Raw genomic sequence first — 16,727 nt, 5'->3', positions numbered from 1 at the left:
GTAATTGTCATTTCAATATATTTTGACCGGCTGATATCTTATTAGCCATTTCAATATTTTTTTTTCCAACAAATAGACCTATTATGTATGTAAACATATCTCTTGCCATTTCCGCAAAATAGTGCTTCAAATTGCCATTTCTAATTCATTCAGCACCAAAAAACAAAAAATCATACAATACAAAACAGTTGTACAAATCTTAGGGGCAACATAGCCTTACTTAAAGAGAATGACATACAACAGTAGTGCAACTATGATGAGAAGCATAACTTTCATGTTCTTGACATCGGCTTCTATTTTGCCCCAATTCGCCATTGATTCGCCCACATTGTTAAGTCCATCAGCAAGATCAAATTCTTTCCCATGCCCGAGTTCCTGCTCTAATCTGTTTCTCTTCCTCAGTAATCCGGGTATCACTTGAACCGATCTCTTACACATCCGGGGATCGATCCACTCTAAAAACCCATACCCGTTACATATCCCTTTCTGCGAAATTAAAACACTCAAAACACCAGTCCATGAATTGAGAAGATAAACACATTCATTCAACACAAATATCGAGAACACCCAAAAATCGACGCCCAGGATTCTCATCGGTCCACGAAGTGCGTTGGATGCTTGGCAGTCCGCACGGACAGCTAGGTCGTCGACGATCTTCGCCAGAGGATTGAGCTTCATCGTTTGTACCGGGCTGAGAACGATTCAACGTTTCGCTGCTCCAAGACTGACTCCCATTCATTTTCCTCGATTGAAATCGCGCCCATCGTTTGATTGATTTTGGGAACCCTTTCGCGCGAATTTATTTCTTCTCTTGTTTCCCCAATTTTGTTTCCCCAATTTTATATAAATCATTCGAATAAGGGTATTCTAATAAATTCACACATCACGTGCTTAAAACGCGAGAAAGGTAACGAGTTCCGTCGATACAAGTTAATGTAGGATTTCAAGTCCTCTGATGCACATTTTCATTTAATTAGGGAGTAAATCGTTACATGGCATAGAGTTGAGGGGACAATACTGTAATTTATCCTACCTATCTTATTGTTACTTAGGAGGTGGACGTGCTCAGTTATTTAATTTTTTTTTTTAAAAGAAAGCGTTGCAGGTTGTGAATACCATATTTGCCCGCCAAACACTTCCTTATTTACAAACACCACAATCGTCTCTCTCTCTCTCTCTCTCTCTCTCTCTCGCTCTCTCCTTTCCACCCAAAATCGAAACAACGCTCAAACATTTGCTCACAACACTACACACCAGAACAGACTGACGCCTACAACCTTGGCCATCGAAGCTTTTTCTTCCGTAATAATGGCGTCTCTTCTTCACTCTCCGTCCCTCAGGACCACTCTCCTCCCAAACAACCCCTCGCGTTCTTCGATTCAACCCCCTTCTCGAACCCGCGCCGTCATCGTAAGCCTCGCTGTTCTTGTATATTTCATTTCTGTTGGATCGAGGTTTTAGCTCTTTTTCGAGGCTCACGTGGTTTGGTTTTTCAGAAGTGTAATGCGGTGGAGCCTCTGAAGTTCGAGAACGGGAAGCCCCAAGCTCCGTTCCCCGGCGGCGGCGGCGGCGGAGAACTGTCGATGGCGAGCGTTTTCAGGCCGAGGTTAAATTTGGAGAGCGTCGCCCCTAAAGGCGACACTCGGCTTCGAATCTTCTCCGGCACTGCAAACCCTGCTCTTTCTCATGTGAGTCTCTGAGTGTTTTTCGTGCAAATTTTCCAATACATTGACAATCTTGTACGTGTCTAATTGAATTTCTTCCTCGCTGCAACTTACAATTTTATTTTCCAAGGTTGAAGTTTTGTAATAAGCTTGATAACAGTTTACAGTCTTTTACGTATTGTCAGTCTTGTGACATGTCTGATTGAGCTTCTCTATGGCTCGTAGAAATTTTGTTTTCCGATTTTTCCAAGAAGAGTTTTTGTAACAAGGTTTACAAGACAGGCTGTTACGTGGCCTCTTATAAATCGTCGCTCTAGTAGTATGTCTGATTGAATTTCTCTATCGTTGATCTTTCATTTTCCGAGGTAGAAGTTGTACGAGATTTCACCATGCATGTATGTTTTGGGTGTATTTAGAAGAATTGTGTGTTGGATAGGAAATTGCGTGCTACATGGGACTAGAGCTGGGGAAGATAAAGATAAAGCGGTTTGCGGATGGAGAGATATACGTTCAGTTGCAGGAGAGCGTGCGAGGGTGCGACGTGTTTCTGGTGCAGCCCACGTGCCCGCCTGCCAACGAAAATCTGATGGAGCTTCTCATCATGATCGACGCTTGTCGCAGGGCATCCGCCAAAAACATCACTGCTGTCATCCCTTACTTCGGATACGCCAGGGCAGATAGAAAGGTTCGCTTTTTGTTTCATTACATGTCACCTTGTTGGTTGATACAATACAGGAATTTCTCCTTCTCATTCTCTTCTTGTTTTAGACTCAAGGCCGGGAATCCATTGCCGCCAAACTCGTTGCCAATTTGATTACAGAAGCCGGCGCAAATAGAGTTCTTGCTTGCGATCTTCATTCGGGGCAATCCATGGGCTATTTTGATATACCCGTGGACCATGTGTACGGTCAGGTAACAGAGCTTCAGTTCTTGTTGTGCATGGAAAGATTTTTTTTTTTTTTTTTTTTTTTTTACTTTGTCTAGGAGTTCTAGTCTGAAACAAATGATGTTCCTTGTCTGCTGTCCTCGTGAGTTAGTTGTGATTTTTTGTCCTCATGCTTTGTCAGCCTGTGATTCTCGATTATCTTGCGAGCAAAACCATTTGTTCTGATGAATTGGTAGTTGTCTCACCTGATGTTGGGGGCGTTGCAAGAGCACGAGCTTTTGCCAAAAAGTTATCAGATGCTCCTCTGGCTATTGTGGACAAACGACGTCAGGGACATAACATTGCAGAGGTATGATCTGTTCAAAATTAGTCTAGTTGTCTTAACTTCATCATCATCACATGCTTGGGTTTGGTATTTCGTAATATCTTCATCTGGTATGCTTTGCTGTTTATAGTTTTCCATTCGATCTCTGTATGCGAAAATCTTTGGGATTTCCATACTGGTTACGAGTATAAAACACTGGGTAGCAGTATTATGATACGTGAATATTAGGGATCATATCCAATATGATACGTAACGCTGCAATTAGTCTCTTTGTTTTGTTATCTTTTACTTCGAGAATATACTTATATACATAATTTCACAGGGACAGTGTGTTTTGGGCTTACTCTATTTTTTTTTGTTTCTCTGTGTAATAGTGTCAATTTATATTGCATATTAATAAGTAGTAACCAGAACTTGGTTCATTTTTTTTCTTGAGAAAATCTTGTTTGACTACATAACAAAATATCTTCCCTTTTCACGAATGCATTGTTAAAATAAATCTCGCAGGTGATGAATTTGATAGGTGATGTGAAGGGAAAAGTGGCAGTAATGGTGGATGATATGATTGACACAGCTGGTTAGTTTTGACGCTTATTTCACACTGCTTATGCGGAGCCAGAAAGACAAAATTAACTTAGGAAGTATCAAGTCAGATAGAATTCTTAAAGCCAATTCCAAGGACTATGCGTTATCTTCTTTGCTTTGTTACTTAATTTCTATTTATATATATAAATATATACATCTGTAATTTCTGTGTTTAGGAACCATTTCCAAGGGTGCAGCTTTGTTACACCAAGAAGGCGCTAGGGAAGTGTATGCATGCACAACCCATGCTGTTTTCAGGTATTTATATTGTTTTCTTGTTTTTCTCTGGAACATTACATTTCAAAGTTATGATTTCTATTTCAGTTTGAATGAAAATAAAAATAAAAAGACTTCTCTTTCAGTTAATATAGATTGTTGATAACTTGCATTGGCTTTTCAAGAAATCATTTTTTTTTCCAAACATTGAAGGCAGAGCAGCATATTTTCTGTTTGTGTTGCACAATAATATGTTGATTTTTTTTTATTTTTTTTTAACTTTTTATGTAACTGAATCTTTGAAATGTTATTATTCTTTGTTTTCTTCTCTCAGTCCTCCTGCGATAGAGAGGTTGTCGAGCGGATTGTTTCAAGAGGTGATCATAACGAATACCATACCAGTGTCAGAGAAGAACTATTTCCCTCAGCTCACTGTTCTCTCAGTGGCAAATTTACTCGGGGAGACCATATGGCGTGTTCATGATGACTGTTCTGTGAGTAGCATATTTCAGTAAAATTGGATTCACGTGTTCCCTTTTTAAAGTCATTTGATGCTACCCGTATTAGTAAAACTCCAAATTGAATTCCATTCCTTCCATTCATGATTCATGATCTCTTGTTACTGTATCAATTTATCTAGGTATAAAACAATAATATCTAATGCAAATAGATTAAGTCATTGTAAGAAAATCAATTGTATACTACATTGGTGAAATATAGAAGTTCTATGCCTTCAAAATGTTCCGTAGTTTTTTTTTTTTCTTTTTCTTTTGGCCTGTCGCCTTGAGTCCACTGATCTCACTTCTTCCCTGTCTGTTGCTCAGCTCCTACTTTTTTCTCTTCTGTTGTCTGTACGTACATTGGGGAATCTGAGAGGCTATATTTACAAAGTTTTTTTTACTTTTACTCCGATGAAGTTAAGAGCAGAAAGTTATTTCTTGGTTGAATTTTTTCTGATTGTCAGGGAGGTTTTGAGCCATACTCAACGCTCGGCATTGATTGATCTATTTGTGACGGTGGCGCTCCTTTCTCTGCTTCCAATACTACAATTTGCCTCCTTTGCTGCTTAGTCTGAATTTTTCAACTTTTTTCTTTTATAGAGATTAGAGAGTTGGTTTGGCTGTTTCAAAACTTGTACATAGTTTTAATTTTATTTTATAATAATGGACTTTCTAAGAAGGAATTGTGACTCTATAAACTTTCAGTCATACTTGCTTACTTCCAACAAGTTGGTAGTGAGTAATGGGTGCAAAACGGTCCGTGAGATCAATATAAAGTTATAAACTACGAGTCTTGCGTGATTCTTAGAAACTGTTAGTTTGACTGGATCTGCTGTTTTCATTAAAGACTATTTTTAATGAGGATATGTTCTCATAACTCTTTGCTCAAATGAATATGTGTTGGAAATTTCTGAATAGCTATATTTATTTATGCAAATAAATCATCCCAAATCTTTTTATTACAAAAATAAAATCATGTTAAAGATCATTTACTGTTGTGAATTCTGCAATGTTGTCCTGATAATTTCATGTTGAACAAATCCGAACTGTTGAATTTAAAATACATTTTACTGTAAACACATAAAAATGGACCAATATATTGTAGAGAAATGTTTCAGATCGTACAACGTTAGTAAGCCCTTCCGTTATTAAATAAATAAAATCAATCGGGACCCTCCATTTTCTTATCCATGTGTCAAATTGGCACAACACGGACTCTGGAATTCGCCTTTACTAAGAATCAAACTGGTCTTCAACGTTCTGAACAGAAAAAAAAAAAAAGAAAAAGAAAAAAAAAGGTCTTCAAATTAGTTTTTATTTTCTAAATCAATTTTTTTGATAATTCATTGGCATTATCAAATTATTGATACGATTTTCAACCCCATTTCGCAGAAGAAAAAAAGAAACAAAAAAGAAGAAGGATATTAGAGCCAACAATTGCGGACACTCAACTATTTTCGTTCGACATCCAATTTTTGCAAATGAATAGACGTTGGCAAATGACAATGTTCTATTTGATTTTCCTGATAAACTCATGTGAATTGTGAAATTATTGTTGAAGACATTTAATCAGGAACAAAACCAAACGCAATGGTTGTGGACTCATTACAGACCAACTGCAGGCCTGTAGCGGGACGGGACGGAATCCCCGCTACCGGTAATGAAGGTAACGGGACGGGAGGTCCCGTTAAGCGTAACGGACGGGAGTCCCGTCCCGTTACTGTAACTAACGGGATCCGCGGATCCCGTTAGCGACCGTTGCTTTTTATTTTATTTTTTATTATTTTTTTTTTTAATCTCGGCCGTTGGATCAAAGATCCAACGGCCGAAAAAAAAGAGCCGTTTGAATATGAACGTTGGTTTTATGCCGTTGGAGCCGAAAATGAGGTTTTTTTATTTATTTATTTTTTCCCACTTATTTTTAAAATCTATAAATACCCCCCCATTTCATTCATTTTCTTCACACCTTTCACTCAAACTCTCTCAAACTCTCTCAAACTCTCTCAAATTCTCTCAATCTCTCTCTCTAATTCTCTCAAACTCTCTCAATTTTACTCTCTAAAGCTTTCATTTTCTCATGGCATCATCATCCCACAACCGAGGAGGTCGAAGGGGAAGAGCTTCCCGAGGAGAACGAATGCACCGTTTTGAAGAAAATTGGTTGCATTTGTCTCAAAACGCCCCCGACCCAAACACCCAATACTCTTTCGATCCAAATTATGTTGCTCCTACTTTCCACAATACGGAATTCACCGAAATTCCAAACACACAAATGCCATATTATCCTCAAATGGATCCCGAGCAAGCATATCAAGCACAAATACCGCCATCCGAAGCCGCTTTTCAAGAGTTTCAAGTGTTCGAGGAACATTATCATCAATCCCAAAATCCAAATGAAGAAGAAGACGACGACGAAACCCAAGATCCAAATGAACAACATGATGACGAGGAGGAGGAGGATGAAGAAGAAGACGTCCCACCGCCACCACCTCAGCCTCGAACTCAAGTTCCACGACCTCGACAACGTGAGCAACAAGAGGAGACCCGACAAAGACGACGTGCCCGAGAAGAACAACAACAACAACAACCACCTCAACAACAACAACCACCGCAACAACAACAACAACCTCAACAAGCACAAGCATCACGACGTCGAGCGAGGTCTGTTGTCTGGACGTTCTTTGAAGAGGTGGTTGCCAACGGTGAAAAAGCCGGAAAATGTCACGTTTGTGGCAAAATCTTTAGCGCTCATAACACTAGAGTTGGGACGTCGCTATTGTGGAGTCATCACAGACACTGTCAGGGGGGGACACAATCTGGAGCCTCTACAACCCAAGTAAGTAACATCGATCCTTTAAGATTTAGACGTGATTTAGTTGAATATTTTGTATCAACCGATCAATCTTTTAGTCATATCGAATCTCAAGGCTTTGTTAGATTCATTAGTTCTTTTATTCCAAACGTACAACTAATGTCTAGGAAAGCCTTGAGATCCGATATCCTAAAATGGTTTTTAGGAGAAAAGGAACAAATGAAAGACTCAATATCCTCTGGTAGATATAGCGTAGCCTTAACATCGGATATATGGACCGGTCAATCTAAGATGGACTTTATGAGCGTTGTAGTCCATAACATAGACGACGATTGGAACCTGAACAAACGTATCATAGCGTTTAGGAGGATAGAAGGTTCGCACACTGGTGAGAACATCTTAGATATCATAGTTAGTGTTTTAGCTGAGTGGGGTTTGAACAATAGGGTTATATCTGTGACCTTAGATAATGCCACTAGCAACAACGCCATGATTAGGGAGTTGACCCAAAAACTTAACGCAGACGAAACCCTTATACATCAACGTTGTGCTACCCACATCATCAACCTCATAGTTCAAGCCGGAGCCGCTAGTTACGACCCTTCGATAAACAAGATTAGGAATTACATAAGTTGGATAAATAGTTCAACCTCTAGAGTAGATGAGCTTAAGAGACGGCTTAGACTAAACGGCCTTCAAGAACGCACATTTCACCTAGATAACAAAATTAGGTGGAATTCAACCTTTCTTATGCTGACCAACTTCTTATCCGAGCGTTACGTCGATGTTATTGTTTCTTACATTAACAGCGTACATGGCGAAAACGCTATATCTGATTTGGATATTAGGATGGCTGAATCATTTGTTTCTTTTCTCGACATTTTTTATAAAGAAACTTGTTATCTTTCTGCTGTTTACACTCCCACTTCTTTTCTCGGTCTTCATACTATGACCGCAATAGCTGTGCATCTTGATAAAAATAAAAACGAAACTATTTTTCAAGATTCTATTCAAGCAATGACAGCAAAGTTTTTAAAATATTGGGGGGCTGGAAAGGTTCCATTACTATACGGTTTTGGAGCCATTCTAGACGTCCGATGTAAAATTGGAGGTTTAAATTTTTTTTTGAAATACATAAGAAACCATTTTGTGGACTAAGATTACGTTGCACTTGATCTTCCGAGGATCGTGCAAGCTTTTTTTGATCTTTTCAAGGTTTACGAGGCGAAACTTCTACCGCAATACCGAGCGCAACCTTCTCAATCACAGACGCAATATCCGAGAAGACACCAATACACGAATGTCTTCGTCAACGCGCCCGCGTACAGCCCGTCTCCTCAACAACAAGAAGCTGGGACAAGTCAGACGAGGTCAAGCGCAACCGACGCACGGTCCCATCCGGAGATCCAAGAGTACGATAGGAACGATTGGGTCAGGTCGGACGACGAAGCCATCGACCTCTTGGTTTGGTGGAGGCAGAATGCGAGGAGGTTTCCGATCTTGTCATCTATGGCACAAGACATCCTCACCATCCCAGTTTCAACTGTGTCCTCTGAGGCGGCTTTTAGCAGCGCGGGCCGGATCATCGACGATAGAAGATGCAGCCTGAAACCGGAGATGGTCGAAGCATTGACGTGCGGAAAAGATTGGATTCAACATCGAAATCGAGCACAAGAAACATTCATGTGCTTCGATATTCTAGACGATTTTGAAGTTGATTTTGCAAACGTAAACATAAATGGTTAAAGTATCGTGTATAACAAAGGGATATCCCGGCCCTTGTCCGGGATACATTTTCAAACATTTAACGAGGAAAGGGGTGCTCTTTTTCCTCGCCGTCGCACCTTTTTAGGGGTCGGTGAGGTTTTTTAGGAGGCCCATTTTTAATTTCACATTCTTCTTTATTGTTTTTTTTACCCATTTTTAATTATTTAACAACATTCATATTTTTCATTTCTACCCACTTATTCCAAATCTTTTCACTTTAATCCTTTCATTTTATTTATTAAATTCTTTTTTTTAAATTTTTTTTTTTTTTTTAATGCCTAACGGGATCCGCGGATCCCGTTAGACATTTACCGCCTCCGTCCCGTTATATAACGGGACGGGACTCCCGTTCGGCGAATTAACGGGAGTCCGGGCGGGGGCGGGACGGGAGGCGCGGGAACTCCCGGTAAGCCAGGTTTAAGTGATATATAGACCATTCAGCAAGAAAAAAGTGTGGCTTTAGCTTGGGTAATATTTTTTTCCTAAGAGTAAAAGATATACACAGTATTTCATTTTTTTTTACATTAATAAGGTTAAAATATCAAATACATGTGTTTTTACACATATTTATCAAATTTATCTCCAAAAGTTATGGGTACACGGTAACGTAAATTTTGAAAAAGGAAAAAAAAAACAAAAACAAAAAAACAAAACTAGGTCTATTGTTTGCTTGTGTTGCTTATAGGTTATGATGCACCTCGATGTGTGAGAAAATTGTGTGTTTATTGATATTAAAGAGAATTTAATATCAAGTTATTTGTTATTTTGTGGCAAATTTACGAGTGGGGTCAATTCATCAAAACTCAAATATTTTGACTGATTCTTATTTCTCGTTGCGAAAGGTATAAAATCAGTTATTTATTTGCCAAAATCAGAGCGAAGATGAATGAGAAATTGTTGTTTAAAGCAAGGAATAAAATGTCGCCGAATTTCCAGGAAATTCGCCTGGAAATTCCATTTCGGTGGTTCAACGGCCGGCGGCAAGCTTTTGTGTCGTTTCCCCGTTTTATGTCGTTGGAAAATTGAGGAAACGACATGCTGTTTCCATTGTAAACGACCGGTTGATTTCGTTGAACTTGTAGTATAAAACCTGCATATATTCCACGAATGTCGACGAATTTCCAGAGAAAAGAAAAAAAAAACGACTTCGGCGACTAAGTTACAGAAGAAGAAGAAGTTACGGAAGAAGAAGAAGAAGAAGAAGAAGAAGAAGAAGAAGAGAGAGAGAGAGAGAGAGAGAGAGAGAGAGAGAGAGAGAGAGAGAGAGAGAGAGAGAGAGAGATGTATATTATCTTTTATTTTTTTTATTATCTATTATATAGAGTATAGAGTTTTTGTTGGGAGAGGATATAATATGATCTATTATATATAATATGTTGGTGGAATCCTATATATTAACCGTGTATCTTCAATTATTTTTATTATATAGATATATATATTAGTGAAATTTGTTGTAACTAGCCAAGTTTGTCATTCTTATTGGGGGAATAGCTCAAGTTTCATTTTATTAAGCAAATAGCCCATATTTTCGGCTCAGACCATAATGCCCTTGGTAAATTCGCGAATTGGTTAATTTAATTAACCTACTGGAGTGAGTCAGGTTAATTAATTAACTTATTGGTTGAATATTGGTTTAGGTTCTGATTTTTTGTGAGTAAAGTTAATTTACTAAATGATTGAATTCGGGATTAGGTTAATTAATTGAATGCTTTGAATATCAATTGACTTAAGTTATGATTTTTGTAATTTTTTTGTGAATTTCAATCATTCACGAATCAGTTAAGTAATTAACCTAACTCACTCCAGTAGGTTAATTAAATTAACCGATTCGCGAATTTACAAAGTGCCTCTCCTCAATCCCCTCCATCGCCGCCGATTTCCTCTCCGCCGCCGATTCCTCTGAATTCGGAATTAGGTTAATTAATTGAATGCTTTGAATATCAATTGACTTAAGTTATGATTTTTGTAAATTTTTTGTGAATTTCAAATCATTCACGAATCAGTTAATTAATTAACCTAACTCACTCCAGTAGGTTAATTAAATTAACCGATTCGCGAATTTACAAAGTGCCTCTCCTCAATCCCCTCCATCGCCGCCGATTTCCTCTCCGCCGCCGATTCTTCTCCCCCCGCCGATTTTCGAGTCAATCTGAGCCGTCGTCGCCATCGAGATCTGTACCTCCCCTACGGAGCAGCTCGTGACCGAGAAAGTTAGGGTTTATGTCCAGGGCATGGCTAATGGCGGTCCAGTGAGGGACGAGATCGAGAGCAGGAAGGTCGCTGCGAAGGCCGGCTCTGCTGCTTCGGCGGCGGCGAAGGTACCGGCGACCTTGGCCGCTCCGGCGACGGCGTAGAAGAAGCAGAAGAAGGAGGGTTTTAAGACGATTTCGATGACCGAGAAGTTCAGCTGCCGAGCCACACACTTTTACGAGATTCTGATGGACGAGAATCGGTGGCGAGGCTTCACGAGCAGCAATGCGAAGATCAGCAAGGAAGTCGGCGGAGAGTTCTTCATCTTCGACGGGTCGGTGACTGGGACGAACGTCGAGCTCGTGGAAGGGAAGCTCATCGTGCAGAAGTGGCGGTTCGGGAACTTAGTGCGAGCCCGAACTAATATTAGGTTTAGGGTTGGGTAAATTTAATGCGAGGGTAATTTGGGTAGTCAATTATTAATTGGGCTATTCCCTTAATTTATTCAAACTTTGACTATTCTACTAATATTGGTGGACTGATTGAGTTAGTATGTTCATTCTCCCTATATATTATATACATTTCTATCCTATATATTATAACCGTGTATCTATTATATAGTTGAGTATTTTTTAAACATTTCTCTTAAATACATGTGTATATATATATAAGATGAGTAAAAGAATATATATATTGTATCAAAGAATATATTACATTTTTTTACTATTAAATTGGCCAATTTAGTGGTTCTAGATTTAATTATATATAAATATACAATTTTCAAAAAATATTATATACATAATGTATTTTTTTATATATGTTTAAAAATTAAAAAATATATGTATGTATTACATGTATATATTTTAAATATATTTTACCACATTTTTTTCGTTCGGTTTTCCATCGGCACGTCGGTTTTCCATGGAAAATGGCATTTGAAAACGGCATTTCACTTGCCCTTTTTCACATTTTTTTCCGTTCGATTTTCCATCGGCATGACGACTTTCCGTAAATCAGGAGTCTCGAAACGGCAACGAAAACGGCATTTGATTCCTTGGTTTAAAGTGTGTTGAAAAACATTAATTTTGACGTTTTTACCATGTTAAAGTGCACTTATGGGCTGATTATTCCATACACTAATGCTGAACGTTTTCAACATTTGTAACAACATTTTTAACACACTTTAATGACCTTGATGTGCCTTAAAACCAGATTTATTGTGCAAATGTTGTTATTCTCATTTGGTAGAGGTAAAAGAGTCAAGCATAGAGCTGAAAGGCTGAAGCAAACATGAAAATTATTTCCTTCTTTCTTCTAATTATTTTGGTGTAGGCATGCGTTCAAGTTCACCGGAGTTAAACAAGTTGTGGTTTTTTTCTTCTCGTATGTCGTTGTATCCTGTGAGGTGGTTGCTCAAGTTATTCCAGCACCCGGTGGGAGAGCAATAACGCTTTAAGGAAATTTTTGAACAAGTCTCGACGTGTTATCCATTTCCCTTCCTTTATCGCTTTCTTAGTGATATCCGATTTGGTTGTTTTAGTTTATTTTTTATACCCTTGTCTACATATGTTTTTTTTTAGTTTCGTTTCTGTTTATTTTTAATTAATTTATGCAATTTGTCTATTATTTTCCCGCTTATTATTAGCAATATGGCTAACAATCTTAAAGCCTTATTCTTGTTTTAGGCATATTGCATTCCCCGGAGTTTCATGTCGGCTTGTTCATTTCCCGAGCTTGAAATATTCACGGAACTAATATTCATTATGTGTTATTTTGTAGACTTGGAAGGCTACAATTTATTTTGTTGATCCGATGACGCCTCCGGATTCGGCTTGTTTGCCACTTCCACATGATATAACCATTGGGTTATTTAAATCCCATATTTTTTTGGGTAAAAAGTGCGTTGATAGCTACGGCCAGAAATAGACTCGAGTGTCTTATTGCATGTGGTTTGTGGTACAAGTGCTCATCACTATATTGTTGGTCATATAGCCGAGAAAAAAAGTTATGGCCGTGTGGCACGTTTGGCATGAGATTATTGATACATAATCATCCAACGACTTTACAAACATTACTCTTGGACAGAGTTACCCATTACAGTGCAGTCACTCTTCGGTAGACCTTTTATTGTTTACCGCCATAATCGATACGCATTTACTCTACCTTTCTAAGTTTTCTGCATGCGGCAGGAATGAAACTATCGAGAGGGGGCAAAATAAACTATAAGTGGATACATAATTTTCTCATATAAATTATTTTCTCATAGTGTTTATCATGTTTATGTTGTCTAGATTCGTTATTACTAACTCCAAATGACAAAAAATCTCAAATATATGAATAACCCAATCACTTAAATTTCTATTAAATCACTATAGTTGTTCGGTTTTGCTAATGTAATGAATTATAAGTTTTGATGTCTATATATAGTATTGGATATTTTAGCTAAATAAGCATCAATTTTCAATAATTTGTTTGATCATATAATTGATAAATTATTTATATAAATCATACAAAACTGCTAAAAATTTAAGATTTTGACTATTTTGTTAATAATTTAATTTCATATAGCTATCTTGTATAGTTTTTCTTTTTAATTTATATGCAAACTTTTATTTACCTGCGGTATAGTATATCTATGCCTAAGCGGTTTATCCCCAAATTTTGTATGAGTATCTCAACTTTGCCATAATTAAAAAAAAAATTGCCGTCTTTCTCTTTAAATCAAAAGTTGAGATTCTTCTGCGCTGATATTGTAAATCTGATGTGCAGCATGAGGAATTCACGTTTTCAACATTAGACCATCTCCAGCCATGATGCAAAATGCATTAAAATTTAGAGATTTTGCTCCGATCAAGATGCAAATTTTGATGCATTCTCTATATTTGCATCTCCATACAATAGTGGTGATCCAAATATAGATCATAACTATTCATAGATGCATAAAAAAAATTATGAAAAATGATATTTTTGGCCGCTCAACTTTGTCATTAGTAACAAGTTGGTTCCTGAACAAAAAAATCTGCAGTTTTACCCATTCGTCATTGTAATTGTATTATATTTGGTCCTTATGTTACTTATATCGCCAAAATAAACGAAATTCGATCGTGTGTCTATCATGTGTTGGGAAAAAAATATATTGGTAATAACGTGAATTCGCAGCATTCGAGTCCATTCGGCAGTGTTTCTGAGGCGATTTGGCTTTCATGAAGCCATTGTCGCTACCATTGGCAAGTAATTAATCTCTCTCAAAATGGGTATCTCTCGAATAATCTCTCCTCTTATAACCAATATAGCATTGTTTTTCAACACATGATAAACACACGATCAAATCTCGTTTATTTTGGTGACATAAGTAACATAATGACCAAATATGATACAATTCCAATGACGAAGGAGTAAAACTGCAGATTGTTTTGTTCAGGGACCAACTTGTTACCGGTGACAAAGTTGAGGGGCCAAAAATATCATTTTCCAAAAAATTCATACCTACATTTTTTATAATTCTAAAATTGACCCTAATTTTAATTTGTTGTTACAAGTTTGTACCTAATGTATATATTTTTAATATGATTGCTTAAATTTTTAATTGAAAATAAATCATCAAATATATCAATTCAAATACAACTAATACATTAAAAAAAATATAATTACTACAATTAAGCCACACTATATAATCAATTGAAATAAAAATAAAAATACATTAAAAAATTAAAAACTATTTAGCATGTAATACATTTATAGATCATTTGTGGGAATAATATTCAACTTCGTAAATGTAATGCTTTGATTTATGTATTTTGTTGTGCCATATATATTTTTTTATTATTAAGAAATGTAATGTTTTGGTTTATCTACTTTGTTTTCAATCTATAAATCAACATGTTTTATGTAATAAAGAAATAAATTATTATTAAATGCGTTTTTGTACATATTAAAAATAAGAGATTTATAATCAAGTAGCCAATTTGAATGGAGGCAATTAAAATAATAGCCAAGCTATTAGTTTTATTAAGAGAATGACCCACATTATTTTAGATTCCAAAATTACCCTTTCTAGCCCAACGCTTTCTATTCTCGCCTCGCCACAAATCTTTTTGCCTCTGAGAGCCGATCTCAACGATCTCGACCAGGACTGGAATTCCGTCATCTTCAACCAGAGCCGTCTTGGCTTCCGGCACCGAAACCACCACGCTCAGGATGTACGCCGATTTATCTACCATGTTTGATCCCGAATCCGCCATTAGCTCGAGCTGAGGCTTCATGATCCCGGCTTAAACGGATCTGATCTTGTTGTCCTTCACAGAGCACAGAGAGAACAACGCCGTCGAGGCGTCTTTCTTTCCCCAAAATCCGCCGCCGACGAGGAGGTCCACCAGCGCCGGAATCGCTCCCGATCGTCCGATCACGACTTTGTTCTCTTCCTTCTGAGACAATCGGAGAAGCGCGCAGATCGCATTCTCCTTCGCCGTCGAAGTTCCCAATCTCGCCGCTGAGCGAATCCTCCTCACGCACCGCCTTTCAAGGCGCTTCTCGAACTCTTCATCTGGGTTGGCGAAGAGGATCGAAAAGATTCTTGTGGCGAATAGAGGCGAAATCGCTTGCAGGATCATGAGGAGCGCGACGCGCCTCGGGATCCACACCGTCGCGGTTTACAGCAACGCCGATCGCCACTCTCTCCACGTCAAATCCGCCGACGAGGCTCTTCGAATCGGTCCCGCTCAGGCTCGCCTCAGCTACCTCTCCGCGCCGGCCATTCTCGCCGCCGCCAAGCACACCGGCGCACAAGTCAACGCCGTATCTCTCTCTCTCTCTCTCTCGTGTTTGATAGGTTTATATGATTTCCTAATTGACTTTTTCTCTCTCGCTGCCTTTGTTGGAATTAGGCTATTCATCCAGGTTATGGTTTTTTTATCGGAGAGTTCCGAGTTCGCTCGACTCTGTGAAGAGGAAGGCCTGATTTTCATTGGACCTCCATGCAGTCGCGAGGGAGTGCTCTGAAATATTAATAGTTAATATTATTTACATTGACACTTAATATTATTAACTGTCAATGTACATAATATTTACAACGAAAAAATACTATTAACTTGCAAATGAAACTCAAAGAATTTGAAACACTTAATACTATTAACTGTCAATGGTTAATATGATTTATTGTTGGATTTACTGTTCTCGATTGTTCACGGAAATAATTAGTAAATCGTATTTACTGTTAGATTAATTAATCATCATCTCTGATACTTTTACTGTTATATTTATTGTCCTCAATTGTTCACGGAAATAATTAGTAAATCGTATTTACAGTTAGATTAACTAATTCTCATCTATGATACTTTCCCTGTTACGGTAAATAAGATTTACTTTTGTTCTTGTTACGGTAAATAAGATTTACTATTGTTCTTGTTACGGTAAATAAGATTTACTGTCGTTCTTGTTACGGTAAATAAGATTTACTGTCGTTCTTGTTACGACAAATAAGATTTACTGTAGTTTTTGTTATTGTTAATTAGATTTACTAATTTTTTTGTTATGGATGATATTATTTACTATGATAATTAATAATATTAATCTAAGGGTAGTATTGGAATATTAGAATGTTGTCATGATAAATTGGCTATTTTCCTAAATATGTTAATAGTTGGGCTATAATTTTAAAGTAGGAGTGTTGTTTTGGCTAGTTGTTTAGCCGGCCCTAAAAATAATATATATATATATATATATATATATATATATGTATTTGGTGATATGAACAAAATAACTTTTTTTTTGGATAAATTAATAA

The 16,727-nt window shown here is 37.5% G+C and overlaps 1 protein-coding gene across 1 annotated transcript; it reads left to right on the top strand.

The window, feature by feature from the left end:
- The first annotated feature begins 1,136 nt into the window (after positions 1-1,136).
- LOC149390385 (ribose-phosphate pyrophosphokinase 1) lies at positions 1,137-5,053 on the top strand. The gene is made up of 9 exons (XM_089621022.1): positions 1,137-1,410; positions 1,497-1,688; positions 2,101-2,349; positions 2,433-2,576; positions 2,732-2,899; positions 3,383-3,452; positions 3,637-3,718; positions 4,011-4,170; positions 4,641-5,053. The coding sequence occupies exons 1-9, from the start codon at positions 1,309-1,311 to the stop codon at positions 4,677-4,679; spliced, it is 1,206 nt and encodes a 401-aa protein (XP_089477148.1). The 5' UTR covers positions 1,137-1,308; the 3' UTR covers positions 4,680-5,053.
- The last annotated feature ends 11,674 nt before the right edge of the window (positions 5,054-16,727 follow it).

This window comes from Urtica dioica, chromosome 7, assembly GCF_054948205.1.
Source record: "Urtica dioica subsp. dioica isolate 48M chromosome 7, U.dioica_male_clone48M_v1_H2, whole genome shotgun sequence".
NCBI classification, from domain to species: Eukaryota; Viridiplantae; Streptophyta; class Magnoliopsida; order Rosales; family Urticaceae; genus Urtica; species Urtica dioica.
The sequence above is the reverse complement of the archived record's forward strand: the minus strand, read 5'-3'. Positions and strand labels throughout refer to the sequence as shown.

Excerpts from the sequence above, each read along its gene's own strand:
- LOC149390385 (XM_089621022.1), top strand. The coding sequence starts at position 1,309 with ATGGCGTCTCTTCTTCACTCTCCGTCCCTCAGGACCACTCTCCTCCCA. Across the intron at positions 2,350-2,432 it reads ACGCCAGGGCAGATAGAAAG|ACTCAAGGCCGGGAATCCAT; the intron begins GTTCGCTTTTTG and ends TTCTTGTTTTAG. Across the intron at positions 3,719-4,010 it reads ACAACCCATGCTGTTTTCAG|TCCTCCTGCGATAGAGAGGT; the intron begins GTATTTATATTG and ends TTCTTCTCTCAG.